Source organism: Mustelus asterias, chromosome 13 (assembly GCF_964213995.1).
Source record: "Mustelus asterias chromosome 13, sMusAst1.hap1.1, whole genome shotgun sequence".
In the NCBI taxonomy this organism is placed as follows: Eukaryota; Metazoa; Chordata; class Chondrichthyes; order Carcharhiniformes; family Triakidae; genus Mustelus; species Mustelus asterias.
This window is the reverse complement of record NC_135813.1, coordinates 25,331,382-25,350,824: the sequence shown is the minus strand read 5'-3', so window position 1 is coordinate 25,350,824 and position 19,443 is coordinate 25,331,382. Positions and strand designations below refer to the sequence as shown.

At 48.1% G+C, this 19,443-nt stretch overlaps 1 protein-coding gene across 2 annotated transcripts in view; it reads right to left on the bottom strand.

Moving 5' to 3' along the window:
- LOC144502519 (prostaglandin G/H synthase 1-like) overlaps positions 1-19,443 on the bottom strand; it is a 106,124-nt gene that overhangs the window by 14,901 nt on the left and 71,780 nt on the right. For both annotated transcript variants that reach the window (XM_078226573.1, XM_078226574.1), the window contains 2 exons: positions 11,600-11,781; positions 7,205-7,288 (listed from right to left, as the gene is read on the bottom strand). In XM_078226573.1, the coding sequence (XP_078082699.1) occupies positions 7,205-7,288; positions 11,600-11,781 (266 nt within the window). The remainder of the gene's footprint in view (positions 1-7,204; positions 7,289-11,599; positions 11,782-19,443) is intronic.

Below are 19,443 nucleotides of genomic sequence, written 5' to 3'. Positions count from 1 at the left end.
GAAACCGGAGCACCCGGAGGAAACCCACGCAGACACGGGGAGAATTTGCAAACTCCACGCTGACAGCGACCCGAGCCGGGATTCGAACCCAGGTCCCTGGAGCTGTGAAGCAGCAGTGCTAACCACTGTGCTACCGTGCCGTCCCTACCGTACCAAGTGTTCCAAGATGTGTAGGTTAGATGGATTAGCCGTGAGAAATGTGTGGGATTAACGGGGTAGGGTGGAAGAGAGGCTCTAAGATGACTGTCTGAGTGGAGTTCGCACATTCCCCCTGTGTCTGCGTGGGTTTCCTCCAGTGCAGACTCGACGGGCCGAATGGCCTCCTTGCACTGTCGGGATTCTATGATTTCTCAGTTTATTCCTTTACTTTGAAAAGCAGGCTCAAGAGACCTACTCCTGCGTCTGATTTAATTGTCCATATGTACTTAAATTCTTTTCTAGCTTTTCAATGGAAAGCTAAAAGCAAGAAAATAAAGTATTTGAGGCACACTTAATATGCCATACCCACTGCTCAATGAGAAGAAAATAAATCAAAGCAATTTTCAAAGCTCATAGTACATGGCCAGAGAACGTAGTACAAGGAGATTGTGAAGGTTGTTGGGGCTGATAGAATGGCATTGCCTAGTGCATAGTCTGGAGTAAAGTCCAAGTATTGTGTCACCTTGAAGAAATATTTGATGTTTTAACATGTTTTCAGTCAAAGTTTCCTCGTCTTAATGGAAATATTTGATATATTGTAACATTTGTTCAGGAATTCACAGGTGTTGATGGGTTTATTGTTTAATCGCCACTTGATGTGTACAGTAATGCAATGTAACACCAGTACGGTTCAACTTCTGACAATCTATATTTCGCTCCTTTTTGTTAATGGGATTGTATGTTGTAAGTAAACTCATCAACCTCACCAGATCAAATATTGATTCCCGTGTCTTGAGGTCATTGGTGCATGACGCACGATAGCCAGTTCTGCTACTGGCAGCACGGTGGCACAGTGGTTAGCACTGCCGCCTCACAGCGTCAGGGACCCGGGTTCAATTCTGGCCTTGGGGGTCACTGTCTGTGTGGAGTTTGCACGTTCTCCCCGTGTCCGGGTGCTCCGGTTTCCTCCCGCAGTCCAAAGATGTGCAGGTTGGGTGGCTTTGCCATTCTCAATTGCCTCTAAGGTGTGTAGATTAGTGGGATAAATGTGTGGGGTTACGGGGACAGGGCAGGGAGTGGGCCTGGGTAAGATGCTCTGTTGGAGAGTCGGTGCAGACTCGATGGGCCTAATGGCCTCCTTCCGCACTGTAGGGATTCTATGATGACAGGAGTTGGAAATGAACTTCCCTGATGCATTGTGGGACAGGCCACATTTGCAAACATTAGCATCACACAGGCCAATAACGACCACTTATTGATACTGGAATCAACATAACAGTCCGTGGAATTGCTGACTCACTGCTTTAAAGAAAGGGTTCTAGAGGGTCACAGGACAGACTAAAGGACCACTACTACCATCCACATAGTATGTGATGCCAGGGTTGAAAAGGAAATAATTGACGGGGGGGTGGGGGGGGGTGGTGCATGATCCTGGGCCATTCATGCCATCCTCGGGACTGCCAGCGGGGGCTCAAGATCCGGAAGTCGCTGATTTCCCCAGCGAGATCGGGATTTTGGATTGTTCCCGCCCTTTACCAATGATATCATCCTAGGGGGCGTGAACCTGATTTACATACACATACACCTCCCTTGCCAGATAATGCCCCCTCCCCCCTTGAGCTCCAACATTTTGGGGTGGGTTGAAAGGGGCCAAAGATTTGGGGGGGGGGGGGGGCGGGGGGTGTGGGGGGGGTGGTGGGGTGGGGGGAGAACGGGGGTGGCGCAGGAATGAGTGTTGGCTCCAATCGGGTCAGCGGTTGGAGTGGCGTTCCAGAGACTTCCGTGGTGGGCTGGCAGGGTCGGGGTGGGGGTGTAGGGTTATTGCTGTTCTGATCGGGGCGACCTTTAGAGATGGCGCTCCAATCTCAGTGCAGCCAGGCTCTGCCGGCGTGTTTAGGCACCCGCTCCCCTGAACGACGGTGTGGAACACGCTCCCTTGATTTTTTTTTGGGCAGAGTGTTGTAAAGTCTGGAGAGAAAACCAACCGGTTTCTCTGAAGAGAAACACGCCGGTTTTCTCACCTGAAACAACATTCTGCCACTTTTTGGTCAGATTTTGCCCCACATTACCTGTACTCATTGGAATTTAGAAGAATGAGGGATGACCTTACTTAGACTCCTCGGAGAGTCGAGGACCAGAGGGCATAATCTCAGAGCGAGGGGTCGCCCATTTAAGACAGAGATGGTTTGGTGGATTGGCCATGATAAATTGCCCCTTCGCGTCAGGGGGACGAGCTAGGGTAAATACATGGGGTTATGAGGATAGGGACTGGGTCGGTGCAGGCTCGATGGGTCGAATGGCCTCCTTCTGCACTGTAGGGTTCTATGATTCTATGAGGTTGAATTTCTTCTGAGAGTGAATCGGTGGAATTACCACAGAGGGCTGGAGAGGCTGCATCATTAAGGGTGAGACAGACAGGGAATCAAGGGTTATGCGGATAAGATGGGAAAGTGGAGTTGAAAATGATCAGATTAGTCATGACCTCATTGAATGGTGGAGCAGACTCGATGGGCTGAATGGCCAGCTGTTGCTCCGATATCTTATGGTTTTATTATGTAGCCAAACTGTAGAACAAATGGCATCTGTTCCTTTCTCGCTTGTTTAATGTCCCCTTGTTGGATCCAAATATTCAACCAATGTTATTTTGTAATTGAGGAGACATTTAGCATTCCAACACAATGCATCACATTATGTTTGCTTGTGCGTGCTTACATTCTGCTACTGGAATCTGAAACTATACTAAAGGGCCCTTGTCAGTGTTACACATACATATACATGCTCCAAAAAAGCAGCATTTATAACACATTTAATTAGCCTGTAATTGTTACACTCATGGGCATTTTAAGCACCAAGGTCCAATTTATTTTTTGCAATACTTCGCGCTGAACAAAGTCACGGTGGGGATTCTCCCGGCCCACTGCGCTGCTCCAGTACCGCAGCAGCCTGGAGACATCAACGGGGGCCTGTAGCGGGACTCGCAACCGGTGAGTCTCCCAGCCAATGTTTTTGAACGTAATTAGCCCCGCACTGGAAATCGGCGCAAGGCTGATTACCATATTGAAATTCCAATCTCAATCTGATTAGCGAGCCCGGGATAGTAGTCTCCGCGCTCACTAGTGTCTCCCTCCCCGCCGGGAGAGGCTCCCAACGGCACGGATTACAACTGATCCACGTTGACGGGGACCAGGCGTGCTCACCCCACTGATGGAGACAGAGGCCATTGAGGGTTCCCCCAGGAGGTCGGCGACAAGGGGGATGCTCCTTGGGCAATGCCAGCCTGGCAATGCCAGCCTGGTACCCCAACAGTGCCAGCCTAGCACTGCCGACCGGGCACTCTGGCACTGTCCACTAGGCACCAGGCAATGCCAAGGAAGCAAAGCCTACTGGGGGAACGATCGATGGTGGTGGGGACGGCACCTGCTGCGCACTCTCCAAAGGGGTCGGTGGGCGAGGGATGGAAGAGGCAATTGGGGCTGCACATGAGGGGGTGGTTCGGGGCTGGCCATTGGGGGGGTGGTGATTGGGGCTGGCTGGGGCGGGGGAGGGGAGGGTAGGCTGGCACTTGTGGAGGAAGGGGTGTTTGGGAAGCCGGCAACTGGGAGAGGGAGGCCGGAGATGGGCGGGGGAGGAGGCAGTGTTCATGAGCCGATCTCCCCACTGACAGATCGGCGAATGCGCAATGTCCTGTTCAGCACTATGCTGCCAGTCTCCCCCCCACTTACTGGCATTAGTCCCCTTGAGGCACTCGTGGAGCACAGTGCCGGAAATTCGAGAAACTAAACATGCCCAAAAATAATGGGCGGGAAAATCTCCCGTTTTCCCACCTGTTGGGCACTTAGTTTCTTTTTGGGAGAATCCCGGCCATATACCAGGTTCACTGAGGCCAAATCATATTCCAGAGAGGCTAACAGTTCAACTTAATGTCTTTAGGATGGCACAGTGGCACAGGGGTGGGATGAGCGCCTGAAGGGAAGAAATATGGGGAAATGGCAATTGATTGGAACTAAAGAAATTGCTCTTACAGAGATCCAGCATGTGCTCAAAGAATCGAATGACGTCCTTCTGTACTGTGACCAGTCCACAGGCAAAAATAGTGTCGGGGGTTTTAATGGAGTCATCTTAGCCAGGTTTGCATTCATTGGTGAGGCCACCAACTACTTCCCACATGAGCTCTGGCCTCCACTCATCAAAGTCAGCCTGAAACTCAGAACAGGCAGACAACCAATGTTAAAATGGTCACCCTCCACATGCTATTCCCATCTATTTTCTGCCAAAAATTGCCCCCATCATTGATCTTGAAGCTTGCCTTAAAGTTTGTGAGATCGATATGACACGCAGGATTGGGAAAGAGAGTTAATGTGGTGGGCAACAGGGTAATAGCTGCAAACGTGACTGAGTCACCCAGCCTGTGTCCGGTTCCCCCAGTCCCAGCTCCGAGTCTCAGCGCAAGCAGCAACTCTCAACATGCAGTGTCGGATTTAGGCATAAGCTAAACAAGCTACAGCTTAGGGCCTCACAATCCGCAGGGCCTCATTTTAAGTTGTATATGATATCAGTTTTCTGATGTTGCAGACGATTTCATCATTACTTATATTAATAAAAGTGATCCTGATTACTTATTTTGTCAGCATTTTGTATATATATTAATGTATCTTAAAATTATTTTTAAAATTACATTTCAGTATTGTTTCCAGGGTACACTATATTATAATCTGTGAGAGAGATCAAGCCAGACAAATGATAAATAGGTATACAAGATGTTGAGAGGCATAGATCGGGTGGACTCTCAGAGGCTTTTTCCCAGGGTGGAAATGGCTGCTACGAGAGGACACAGGTTTAAGGTGCTGGGGGGTAGGTACAGGGGAAATGTTAGGGGGAAGTTTTTCACACAGAGGGTGGTGGGCGAGTGGAATCGGCTGCCGTCAGTGGTGGTGGAGGCAAACTCAATAGTGTCTTTTAAGAGACTCCTGGATGAGTACATGGGACTTAATAGGATGGAGGGTTATAGGTAGGCCTAAAAGGTAGGGATATGTTCGGCACAACTTGTGGGGCCAAAGGGCCTGTTTTGTGCTGTAGTTTTTCTATGTTTCTATGTAATCTGTAAATGCATTCATTTGAAAATAATTTGTATTTTTCAGTTTAAATACCTCGCTATTAAATAATTAAAAGGGATAATTATGTTTTCAATTTTTTTGTGGCGACCCAAGGTCCTGTTTTGGTATGCACCTTTGTGAGACCTTTTGGTGTAACTTTTTAACAAGGGCCCTCCAAGCTTTATGTAGCTTAGGGCCTCACCAAGTCTAAATCCGGCACTGTCATGTGTAGCCTCTGTAAACAAGACAGTGCAATTGAGATGATTAACAAAGGAGCTGAGATTGGTCCTGCAAGGTAACTATAGCAACCCGAGCATTGTAAATGCTCGATGCCAAAAACGTGATTTCCTTTCCCTGAGACTGATGTTAAAAAACCATTATGAGCAGATGCACAAACATGCCAATCCTTTTTTTTTTGTAATTGAGCAGCATGTTTGGGATCAGCTTCCCTCTTTGCTTTCTGCCAGAATTAACAAACTGCTGGCGAGATGACAGGGTTTTCTGAGGAGGAGGTTTTATTGAGCAGAAAACAGGAAATTAAACACCTGATCCGCTGCTGCAGCATAAAATAATAAAACACATTCACTCCCGCTGTCTGCCTTTCTGTGTGATTCTGTAGATGATAAAACCGCTTTCGCCAAAAGCCAAACTGAATCATAGAAACCCTACAGTACAGAAAGAGGCCATACGGCCCATCGAGTCTGCACCGACCACAATCCCACCCAGGCCCTACCCCCATATCCCTACATATTTTACCCACTAACCCCTCTAACCTACGCATCTCAGGACACTAAGGGGCAATTTTTTAGCATGGCCAGTCAACCTAACCCGCACATCTTTGGACTGCGGGAGGAAACCAGAGCACCCGGAGGAAACCCATGCAGACACAAGGAGAATGTGCAAACTCCACACGGACAGTGACCCAAGCCAGGAATCGAACCCAGGTCCCTGGAGCTGTGAAGCAGCAGTGCTAACCACTGTGCTACCGTGCCGCCGTGCATCTCAGAATGGTTTCTGAGATGCTTGACTGTGGTTCCCGGGAAGGCCTCAACATAAGTTGTTGTATCCCTCCCGATCTTTGCGATCCAAGTTGCAGGCTTCAGTCACAGTTTCCTTGTGAGGTCTGACTATCGGCATGCACAGCCACTCCACCGCACACCTGCAGGGACTGTAGCGGTTCAAGAAGGCAGCTCAACGCCACCTTCTCAAGGGCAATAAATGCTGGCCTCCCAGCGATGCCCACATCTCTGTAAATTATTATTTCTTTTAAATGCTCACTGCTGGCACAGTGGTTAGCGCTGCTACCTCACAGTGCAGGGATCCTGGTTCAATTCCGTCCTCGGTTGACTGTGTGTGGAGTTTGCACATTCTCCCCGTGTCTGCGTGGGTTTTCTCCGGGTGTTCCAGCTTCCTCCCACACTCCACACATGTGCGGGTTTGGTGGATTGACCATGCTAAATTGCCCCTTAGTGTCCAAAGATGTATTGGTTAAGGGGATTAGTCATGGAAAATGTGTGGGGGCTGGAGGGGAAGGCGTGGGTGGGATGCCCTTTCGGAGAGTCGGTGCAGACTCGATGGGCCAAATAGCCTCTTTTTGCTCTGTAAGGATCCTGTCCAATATTTCTCTAGCTCTTGGGGCTAAAGGGATCAAGGGGGAGAAGGCGGGATCAGGATATTAAATTTGATGATCAGCCATGATCAAAATAAATGGCGGAGCGTCTCGAAGGGCATAATGGCCTACTACTGCTTCTAGTTTCGATGTTTCTTAAGTGCTTCCAAAACTGGCAGTGCAGCGGCACCAGAGATTAAAGCTGCTTTTAACTGATGCCACCACCCCAGAACTCGGTGTGCCAATACTTTAGGCCACCAAATTGCACCTAATTAAGAATCTTAGCTGCTGAATCTGCAGCATAAAGTCCCAATAATTGGGACTCTGATCATTTTGTTTACGAAGAGCGTTTCTGGTTGGGTACCTGATATTTGAGTTTCCCGTCCTTGAAGAGTCTCAGGTGATGCTGTCGTTCCAAAGTGCTTCCATAAATATGGCTCAAATCCACCTGGGAAATATTAAAGCACTTTAAGTTTTGGGCAAATGTTTTTTTCCCCACTAATATCCCTCAAACACCCTGAACAAGCTGACACTCATGAACAACGTTTTCGCATTAAATTTGCTTTGCTCCCAAAGGGCAACTTGACCACAAGTTATTGTCTTCAACCGCAGTTAATAGTTATACTCACCCACTGCCAAAGCAATGTATTTATGATAAAGTAATTATGATAAAGGGGTGGATTATTCATGTGGTCTAACTCTCTCAGGATTGTTCTGACGGGAGATGAGGTTGCATGCTTGAACAGCTTAGAATCTTAGAATCCGTACAGTGCAGACGGAGGCCATTCAGCCCATTGAGTCTGCACCGACCACAATCCCACCCAGGCCCTATCCCTGTAACCCCACCTATTTACCTTGCTAGTCCCCCTGACACTAAGGGGAAACTTAGCATGGCCAATCAACCTAACCCGCACGTCTTTGGAGTGTGGGAGGAAACCGGAGCACCCGGAGGAAACCCACACAGACGCGGGGAGAACATGCAAACTCTACACAGACAATGACCTCAGCCGGGAATCGAACCCGAGTCCCTGGCGCTGTGAGGCAGCAGTCTAACCACTGTGCCACCGTGCCATCCTGTGCCACTGTGCCGTCCTGGCTAGGATGGAGATCAATATTGCTCTTCAGCTGATGATCATTGCAAGAACTGTTTGCTTGCTGAATGACCTGTCCATTTGCAATGCTGAACCAAAAAATGCCCAGGAACTTTCAAGGTCACCAGCCTACTTCATGCTGAGTTGGCCAATCTGAGCAAGCACTAAAATGAACGTCAGCACAGCTGGGCGTGAGGGATTGGGAAGAGAAAATCAAGCGACTTATAATTATCTGCCAACTGTTGCTAGGTCCTCAGGGCAGAATTAGACTGAGCACTGTGATATCCCCATGGTTTGAACATATGAGCCGTTGTGCCACAATAAATTTGTACAGGTGCAGTTGTTCTGATGTTGTCATGAGTCTGCCAAACCACCCCACAGCTTAAACCACTGGAAGCGTCACTGCACTATTAATGAGTTTTTACTGTAACCATCATTTTACCTCAGGGTTTGCAAAGATTCACAGCCAACTGCAACCGTCGTTATATGCTTTCATTGAAATTCATAGAATCATAGGATCCCGACAGTGCAGAAGGAGGCCATTTGGCCCATTGAGTCTACACCGACCACAATCCCACCCAGGCCCTATTCCTGTAACGCCACATATTTACTCTGCTAATTCCCCTGACACTAGGGTCAATTTAGCATGGCCAATCCACCTAACCCGCACATTTTTGGACTGTGGGAGGAAACCAGAGCACCCGGAGGAAACCATGCAGGGAGAAAGTGGAAACTCCACACAGATAGTCACCCGAGGTCGGAATTGAATCTTGGTCCCTGGCGCTGTGAGGCAGCAGTGCTAACCACTGTGCCACTGTGTCGCCCTTTCGAATAGGTGATTAATGATTGGAAAGTTGTAAATATAGTAGAAGTTGTATCCAAGTTTTGAATTCATTATCAATCTTTGTGGTAGACTTACATTAACACTGCAGTGAAGTTACTGTGAAAATCCCCAAGTCGCCACAGTCCGGCACCTGTTCGGGTACACTAAGGGAGAATTTAGCATGGCCAATGCACCCAACCAGCACGTCTTTCGGACTGTGGGAGGAAAATGGAGCATCCGGGGGAAACCCATGCAGACACGGGGAGAATGTGCAGACTCCACAAAGTCAGTGGCCCAAGCCGGGAATTGAACCCGGGTCCCTGGCGCTGTAGGGCTGCAGCGCTAACCACTGTGCCACCTAGTCTGGTGAAGATGCAGCAATTAGACTGTCAGACTGGAGCACACTGGTGTCCCTGACCAGTGCAGGGATACAACACGCATTGTATAGATGTTTCTGAACTTTGAAATTCTCTAACCTGGCATGTGCAACGCAAAAAAGGGACTTGCTTGCATTTCAAACCTGAACAAATGTTTAATACATTGAATTTTTAAAAAAAGCAAATTGGCTCAGAGCAGAATGGGTCGCGTCTCAAGACACAAGCGTTCTGTGGGAACATGCCAGGTTCAGTGAATCTCGCTGTGATTGAACAAAACGGATTAATACAAATGTAGAACATTGTGCTCTATTCCACATCTTTCATTTCATGATGCTAATAGCCCTGGCTGCATTTGAAGTGCTGCTCATTATTGTTTATGTTTTTACAGCCATTTATTGAAATGGTGCATGTGATTAGCTTGCAAAACCCCTGTTCAATGAGCTTTCTAATTGCCCGGGCCGTCCGCAGAGATTCTATTTTTATCCTGAAAAATATCCTCAGTGCATGACTGTTAACAGCCCTGGGGAGAGTCACATATTCCTCTCATGCCTCGTTCACTCAGCTCTGAACCCTCAATTCAACCCTCGGTTACATCGGGGTTGTTTGTAATCGAGCACAATGTCAAAAGGGATAGGAGAGATATCCCCGAATCAAGATATAAAGAGAGATATGGGGGTGGCACGGTGGCACAGTGGTTAGCACTGCTGCCTCACAGCGCCAGGGACCCAGGTTCAATTCCAGCCTCGGGTCACTGTCTGTGCGGAGTCTGCACGTTCTCCCTGTGTCTGTGTGGGTTTCCTCCGGGTGCTCCGGTTTCCTCCCACAGTCTAAAGATTAGGTTAGGTGGATTGGCCATGCTAAATTTCCCCTTAGTGTCAGAAGGACTAGCTAGGGTAAATGCATGTGGTTATGGGGATAGGGCCTGGGTGGGATTGTTGTTGGTGCAGACTCGATGGGCCGAATGGCCTCCTTCTGCACTGTAGGATTCTATATCCATTGATGGTTGCTGCATGCATCCAGATTCAAAGCGTAAGGAAGAAAAATGGACGCAATGCTAGGATTCTGGTGAAACCCAGAAAATACCAGGGTAAATTTTCACCTGGCTGCTCCCATCTTGGAGAGGGCACCCATCATCGAAAGGAATCAGGGTGGCATCTGAGCTATTGCAAAAATAGGAAACTTTGCTAACTAAGTATTAAGATGGCTACTGGAGCCCAGTTGCCCAATACGCAAGGGTCAGGTTGTTTGCTTTGTAAGTTAGTCAGGACATTGAGGCTTTGACTCAATTGCCTTTCGGCCGCTCTTGATTTTCCAGTCCAGCTCGCAAAGATGCCCACCTCTGGCAGGGCAGGAAAATCCCTACACTTCAGGTGCTAGTTAAGTTGTACTCTGTTCAATTAGTATGGATAAATAAACATGTTGGACTTTAACCTGGTGTTGTTAAACTTCTTATTGCAATTAGTATGGTCCAGGTTAACAAATAAGGCCCAAATCTCTCTTGGTTCATCATTCTATACAGATGCTCCACTGTGTTTTTTGGTCTTAGTTGATTTGACAGTTTGCCATAGGTCCTTTTGTCTGAAGTACATATTAGAGATTTCTTGCAACATCTTTAGCTCAATTCTGAATCATTCTACTTAATTTGTCGACTTAATTTGTACAGGCACCCATGAATAGCAAGATGGTTTGTGTTAATGTTATGTCTTAAAGAAAATTATCCTGTAATATGTTGTAGATTTTAAAAATCATAGAATGGAATTCCTATAGTGCAGAAGGAGGTCCATCGATCCTGCACTGACAACAATCCCACCTAGGCCCTATCCCAGTAATCACCCGAGCTAGTCCCCCTGATACTAAGGGGCAATTTAGCATGGCCAATCAGTCTAAGCCGCACATCTTTGGACTGTGGGAGGAAACCGGAGCACCCGGAGGAAACCCACGCAGACACGGGGAGAATGTGTGAACTCCGTACAGACAGTCACTGACGCCGGAATTGAACCTGGGTCCCTGGCGCTGTGAGACAGCAGTGCTACTCGCTGTGCCACCGTGCCGACAAACAAAAATAAATGTGAGCGTTTGCCATATGAAGAATGCTGAAAGTTCCACCGACTTTCTTACAAGTCTAAAGATGTGCGGGTTAGGTGGATTGGCCATGCTAAATTGCCTCTTAGTGTCAGGAGGATTAGCGGAGTAAATATGTGGGGTAATGAGGATAGGGCCTGGGTGGGATTGTGGTCAGTTCAGGCTCAATGGGCCGAATGGCCTCCTTCTACACTGTAGGGATTCTATGATTATATAAATGGTGCTTTGGAAAAATCAGAAATCCTCCAAGGAATGTCAGGGAAGATAAAGCTTCCAGATTACAAATGCGAGGGAGCTATCGAAGAAACCAGCATTTCAAAACCTCAGTTCCACACATAGATCTATCCCGTGGTCAGGGCATTATACCTTTAAAAGTCTCCACTTACCCCATGGCCAAGAGCTTTTGTAAACGCTGGACCCCTGTCGAAATCTGTCCTAAAGAACTGGTGAGTGAAGTGCTGGGCAAAGAAAGCAAACATCAAGTTGGTGCCCTGAGGATCTGGGATGAATGTCTTCCTCAACAGAAATTCCTCGGCTAACATTTTTACATCGGGTAATTCCTTGTATCCTGCAAAGTTTCACAGTAAAGTTAGTTATTCATAGAATCATAGAATCCTTACAGGCCATTTGGCCCATCGAGCCTGCACCGACAACAATCCCACTCAGGCCCTATCCCTGTAACCCCATGTATTCACCCTGCTAGCCCTCCTGACACTAAGGGGGCAATTTGACATGGATAATCACCCTAACCCACACATCTTGAGATGTGCCTTGATAAATTGTCCATTTATCTCTTATAGCATGCACAGGTTTGAATCTCTCTGCTGTCAATTGCAAGCTTAAAAAAAATTATTTCATGGGATGCGGGTTGCCCCCTGGCAAGACCAGCTTCTGCTGCCCATCCCTAACTGCCCTTAAACTCAATGACTTGCTGGGCCATCTCAGAGGGCAGTTAAGAGTCGACAACATTGCGGTGAATCTAGAGTCACACATATGGGCCAGACCAGGTAAGGATGGCAGATTTCTCTTGCTAAAGGGTATTAGTGAACCAGATGGCTTTTTACAATAAGTGGCGATAGTTTCATGGTGACCATTACTGAGGCTAGCTTTTCAATTCCAGATTTTATTCAGTGAATTTAAATTTCACCAGCTGCTGTGATGACCACTACGTCACTGTCTCCCCTTCTCTTCTGGGTACGCTCTCAGTGCTGACGGTGCTTTAAGAACCGTGGGGTTATGCTGCAACTGCACAGGACCTTGGTGAGACCACATTTGGAATATTGTGTGCAGTTCTGGTCACCTCACTATAAGAAGGATGTGGAAGCACTGGAAAGAGTGCAAAGGAGATTTACCAGGATGCTGCCTGGTTTGGAGGGTAGGTCTTATGAGGAAAGGTTGAGGGAGCTAGGGCTTTTCTCTTTAGAGCGGAGGAGGTTGAGAGGCGACTTAATAGAGGTTTATAAGATAATGAGGGGGATAGATAGAGTGGACGTTCAGAGACTATTTCCTCGGGTGGATGTAGCTGTTACTAGGGGGCATAACTATAAGGTTTGTGGTGGAAGATATAGGAGGGATGTCCGAGGTAGGTTCTTTACTCAGAGAGTGGTTGGGGTGTGGAATGGACTGCCCGCAGTGATAGTGGAGTTGGACACTTTAGGAACTTTCAAGCGGTTATTGGATAGGCACATGGAGCACACCAGGATGATAGGGAGTGGGGTAGCTTGATCTTGGTTTCGGAAAAGGTTCGGCACAACATCGTGGGCCGAAGGGCCTGTACTGTGCTGTACTGTTCTATGTTCTATGTTCTACCAATATTACTAATTCTTCGATGACAACACAAATCAGAGACATGAGACAAACAGGTAATCATTAGCAACACGTCACGGCAAATCAATGCATCACCAAAGCAAAATATTTCAAATCCTGAAAATCTGGGATGAAAATCTGAGTTTATCCAGCCTAACTGCTGGATAAACTCAGCAGGTCTGGCAGCATCTGAGGAGAGAGAAACAAACTTAACATTTCGAATCCATACGACCCTTCTACAGAACTGAGAAGGGATAGAAATGTGATGAATTATATAGTTGGAGAGGCAGAATGTAAGGTCAGTGATAGGTCGGAGTTAAGGAGTGGTTGATAAAGATGGCATGAACATGAGACAACGGGGCTGGAATGCATGGAGAGTATGGATTATTACAAGCAGAATATACTTGTGAAAATTTCATAGAATCCCTACAGTGCAGAAAGAGGCCATTCGGCCCATTGAGTCTGCACCAACCACAATCCCACCCTATCCCCATAACCCCACATATTTACTCTGCTAATCCCCCGACACTAGGGTCAATTTAACATGGTCAATGAACCTAATCCGCACATCTTTGGACTGTGGGAGGAAACCGGAACACCTGGAGGAAACCCACGCAGACATGGGGAGAATGTGCAAACTCACACAGGCAGTCACTCGAACCGGGAATCGAACCTGGGACCCTGGCGCTATGATGCAGCTGTGCTAACTACTGTGCCACTGTGCTGCCCACTGTGTCGTTTTGAGAAATTGGTTCTAAAGTATCGGTGCCCTACTTCGTATTTTAAATCCTTTCCTTTCCTTTCATTTGTGGCCTCTCAATCAGCAAGCATCCAGTGTTTGCCCTGGGGGCTGGCCAGATGATTCACATGATCTTGTGTGCTTCATTTACAGCAAGTCAAAACCGCATTGTGGAATTCATTCTGCCTCTCCAACTATATAATTCATTCGGGGCGGCACGGTAGCGCAGTGGTTAGCACTGCTGCTTCACAGCTCCAGGGTCCCGGGTTCGATTCCCGGCTCGGGTCACTGTCTGTGTGGAGTTTGCACATTCTCCTCGTGTCTGCGTGGGTTTCCTCCGGGTGCTCCGGTTTCCTCCCACAGTCCAAAAATGTGCGGGTTAGGTTGATTGGCCAGGTTAAAAAAATTGCCCCTTAGAGTCCTGGGATGCGTAGGTTAGAGGGATTAGTGGGTAAAATGTGTGGGGGTAGGGCCTGGGTGGGATTGTGGTCGGTGCAGACTCGATGGGCCGAATGGCCTCCTTCTGCACTGTAGGGTTTCTATGATTCTATGAACTAAGCGTGTCTCACACCAAGGCCAAAGCCATGCAATGGGATCACATGCCAAGCCTCCCATGATGGTGGTTCTTCAGCCACCTACTAGATGATGCACAAAGACAAGCCTGTTCTGTGTACTGTCCCACACGCTCCATAACGAAGTGCCAAGCCTCTGCTCAGACTTTCTCCCAGTGCAAGAGAATCCAAAGGTGAACTGAATAATGGCCAGGCATGCGTGGACAGTGAAACTTCAAACAGTGCCCATAGATCTAACTGAATTTATTTCCAATGCGTTATTTCCTTGACTCAGAAGCGCTTTGTAATGATAACCACACCCTGGGGGAAACAGAGTTTGAATATATGGTTTGTCTCTGCCCTGGAGAATGCACAGGAATAAGGAAAAGGGAATCGGGAACTAAATTTTTCTGGGTTATTGATTTGTTTAATGAGGTTTTGCCTGAAATTTCACTGCTTCCTCATTGACTAAACACGGGATGAAACAGACTGAATGATCACCTGTGACTAGCAACAGGGTAGGAGACAATGGGTGGGACTTTCCAGTCCTTCTCACCAGCGGGATCTTTCGGTCCCACTGAAGGAAACCCCCCCCGCCCCGGGATCCCTGGTAGCAAGGTGGGTAAGTCATATAAAATGCCATAAACCTCGCTAGAACTGGAAGATCCCACTGGTGGCCAATGGTGAGTCGCCTCCACCACCACAAAGTACGCTACAGGCGGGGGGCTGGAGGGGGGAAGTGCCGCCTTTGGTGGGACCGGAAGATTCCGCCGGCCACTCGGGCTGGAAAATCCCGGTTGATGATTTGTACAGTTATTGATGACTATTAATGAATTGGAAACTCTCAAATCACTCGTTTGAGTGTTTTTTTTTAAATGGAGTTACAGAACAAAGCCACATTTGTTCAGTAATACCATTACTAATATCCCGTAGAAGCTTTATTAGTGTCACAAGTAGGCTTACATTAACACTGTAATGAAGTTATTGTGAAAATCCCCTAAAATCGCCCCACTCCGGCGCCTGCTCGGGTACACTGAGGGAGAATTTAGCATGGCCAATGCACCTAACCAGCTAAACTTCCAAAGTGCCTGAACTGCTTTCTGTCTTTGCGGATGGCTTCAATTTATTTATTTTCTCACTCTCTGGTTGGGATTTTCCAGCCCTTCTTGCCAGTGGGATATTCCAGTCCCGCCGACAGTGACCCTACCGCCCGCCCCCGGCCCTCTCCCCCTACCACTGCAGGTTACCCGGCAGTAGGGTGGATAGAATGGGAAACCTCATTGATAGCAGCAGGACCTTCTGTCAATGGTGGGCCCCCTCGGCAAAACACGATGCGGAGGGCACGGAAAACCCCACCCATTATTTGAGACTGTCATCAATGTTTCCTTTGCGACTTTGCTAGGATTGTGACCGGCCTTCCTGTGCTTTCTGTCTGTTGGAGATTCCATTTGAATGTCTTGAGCTTGTATTCGAATTTCATAGCATTTGGTTGCATTATGACTCTCCGCCAATGAATCTTTTACAGGTTGTAAATCAGTTATAAGCGTGGGATGATGTATAGTACCTCAGTGTGATAGTCATGGTGCCACAATTTCTGGAAGCTTTTGGGACTGAGTCATGACTCTGCCAACAATGTCAACTAAGCTGGAAAGATGGAAGGCAAATCATTGAGAAACGTAAGCCGTTCTCCATTCATACTCACATGATCTGGTACCTTGGACAGGAGCCCTAAAATAGATTGTCTCTTTTCTCTCTCAAGGTCTTAAATGGAGAATGCCAAAAGAAAGGTGAGCAAAAATACCCTTTTAACCCTCCAAAGCTGTGACCTTATTTGCTGTCTTGTGTAATCAAAATTATTTTTTAACCGCAGATGTTGCTGTATAAGTTGACCTAAAGCCTCCAAGAAAATCACTCCAAAAACAGGGCCATCTTGTACGCTGGGGAAAGAAGTGAGTCGCCGGGTTCACTTGGATGGCCACCATTTTGAAATGTCATCAGCATGCGACAGGAAGAATGGGGTGTGTGTTGAAGTCCCATGCATCTTTGCAACACAGCCCGTGTCACCTGCTTGATTCCTCGCATCCAGTTATAACAAACCAGTAAAAGCAACCATTTGGAGGGGTGAAATCAGGCTGACAACTAGTGTAAGTATGATGTGTTGTGGCTGAAAATTGGGGGGGGGTTGGAGCTTGTGTAAGACACTGGTCGGGACTTTCTGGACCCCCCCCACCCCCCGCCACATACACACACGCACACACACACACCACCACGGCAGATTCTCCCATGGTGGAGGCAGCTTCTTCTGGTCCCACCAACGTCAATTTGTATTGCTTGCTCACCGTGGCACCTGGTAATCCATGGGGGAGGGGTTGCCTTTGCGTGGACTTTAAGACCTCACCGGTGGGAAGGGCCCACTAGACTGGCCCCAGCTGGAGTGCCGCATCCGGTTCCGGGTGACGTACTTCAGGAAAGAGGTGAAAGCTTTGGAGCAAGTGAAGAAAAGATTCCCGAGAATGGTTCCCAGGATGAGGAATTTGAGTTGCAAAGACAGATTGGAGAAATTGGGACTGTTTTCCTTGGAGAAGAGAAGATTTGACAGAGGTGTTCAAAACCATGAGGGGTTAGGACAGAGGAGATAGGGAGAAAATGGTTCCACTTGTGTAAGGATCGGCAATGAGATTTAGAGGAATCGGCAAAAGAATCAAAAGCGATAGGAGAAAAACCTTTTTCACACAGCGAGTGCTTAAGACCCCTAATGCACTGGCCTGAGTGTGTGGTGACGGCTGCTTCAATCAAGGCTTTCAAAAGGGAATTACACTGTTATTTGAAAAGGAACAATGTGCAGGGTTATGGGAAGAGGGCGAGCGATTGGCACTAAATAGGTTGTTCATTCAGAGAGCCAGTATGGACACAATAGGCCAAATGGCCTCCTTCTGAGCTGTAAAAACTCTGCGATTCTGTGAGGCACAATCTCACGAATAGTGTCGAGCCACGAGAGTGTGAAATCAAGATGTAATTTTCACAGAGAGGGAGTGGAACTCTCTCCCTCAGACTGAACTCTAAAAGCTATATATAATGATCTCTCCTCCTATTCTCCAGTTTTCATTCTAAATGATACCATCGCTGGCCAACGCCTGGCACCTTCAGTGCCTCTCCGTAAATGTTTTGGAAAAACATGAGGCAGGATCAAAAAAAATCATTCCGATTTTACCTCGTTATCTTTTGGAAGAAATGTTGGTTTTGGGCCAATAATAGGCAAGTTCCAATAATCGGACTTGGCACAGTTAATGCTCTCACTAGGAGGATATTATCAGAAGCTTTCAGTCAAGACAAGGGTTCCAGTTGACAGAATAAGGTGCGGAGCGGCAGTTTTACAATGCAAATACAGACAGTTATTTACAAACTACTTTAGGCAAATGGTTCAGGCAGTGAAACTTTGGAAGTGATCGGAGAGTTCATTTGTTACTCAAATCCAACTGGAAAATTGGTAGAAACAGAAAGTGCTGGAAAAACTCAGCCGGTATGGCAATTAACGGATGGGATTTCTGTGTCCCCCTGGTGTGTTTCGCGGAGGCAGCTCGCCGTTGGCTGGCGGTGGGATCTTCCAGACCCGCCTGCTCGGAATCTTCACCGCCGGCAGGCAATGTGATGTCGGAGAGATAATGGACAAAATCTCACCAAAGAATGGCAGGGTGTTGGTTCCGGCAAGAGAAACGGAGTCTTTCCCGCTAACAGGCGCTGACGTGTTTTTGGGAATCTTTTGCCTCATTAGCAATAACTTTTATACCCATGGGTTTCACGCTGCTCCAGCTGTGTGTTCCTTCTGATTCACCCACCCTGCAACAACTTAACTGCTGCAAACACTGGGGAGCTCCGTATAAATGGCTCCCCAGCACTCGTTCCACAACGACTGCAGGGGACGGCAGGCAAGAAGGCAGCACCGCGCTTTTCGGAGGGGCCCTCACATGGATGCTGATGGAGTGGAGCAGAGTGGAGCAGAGGCGAGACACATTCTACCCCCCTGCACCAAGAGGCAGCCTTCCAGCAGGGTTACCTCCCCCGCCTGGGATGCAGTGGCAGCCCTGGTCAGTGCAAGAGCACTCCGGAAGAGGGCAAGGCAGCAGTTTCAGAAGATGAATGATCTTCTTCGCTCATGATGTGGAGATGCCGGCATTGGACTGGGGTAAGTAAGTCTCACAACAGCAGGTTAAAATCCAACAGGTTTATTTGGCAGCCCTACAGACAAGCTCTCCGTATACACAGGACCTGCTCAGATGAGCAGGATCGCAACAGACACCTACAGACGCTGAAAGACGCCCTCATATGAACAGGATATGGCGCTCGACTCATCGATCGACAGTTCCGATGCGCCACAGTGAAAAACCGCACCGACCTCCTCAGAAGACAAACACGGGACACGGCAGACAGAGTACCCTTCGTCGTCCAGTACTTCCCCAGAGCGGAGAAGCTACGACATCTTCTGTGGTGCCTTCAACGATGAAGATGAACATCTCGCCAAGGCCATCCCCACACCCCCACTTCTTGCCTTCAAACAACCACACAACCTCAAACAGACCATTGCCGCAGCAAACTACCCAGCCTTCAGGAGAACAGTGACCACGACACCACACAACCCTGCCACAGCAACCTCTGCAAGACGTTCCAGATCATCGACACGGATGCCATCATCTCACGTGAGAACACCATCCACCAGGTACACGGTACATACTCTTGTGACTCGGCCAACGTTGTCTACCTGATACGCTGCAGGAAAGGATGTCCCGAGGCACGGTACATTGGGGAAGACCATGCAGACGCTACAACAATGGATGAATGAACACCGCTCGACAATCACCAGGCAGGAGTGTTCCCTTCCAGCCGGGGAACACTTCAGCAGTCACGGGCATTCAGCCTCTGATCTTCGGGTAAGCGTTCTCCAAGGCGGCCTTCATGACACACGACAACACAGAATCGCTGAGCAGAAACTGATAGCTAAGTTCCACACACATGAGGACGGCCTAAACCAGGATCTTGTCACACTACCAGGAACCCCCACGACTTGCCTAGGCTTGCAAAATCTCACTAACTGCCCTGGCTGGAGACAATACACATCTCTTTAACCTGTGCTTAACCC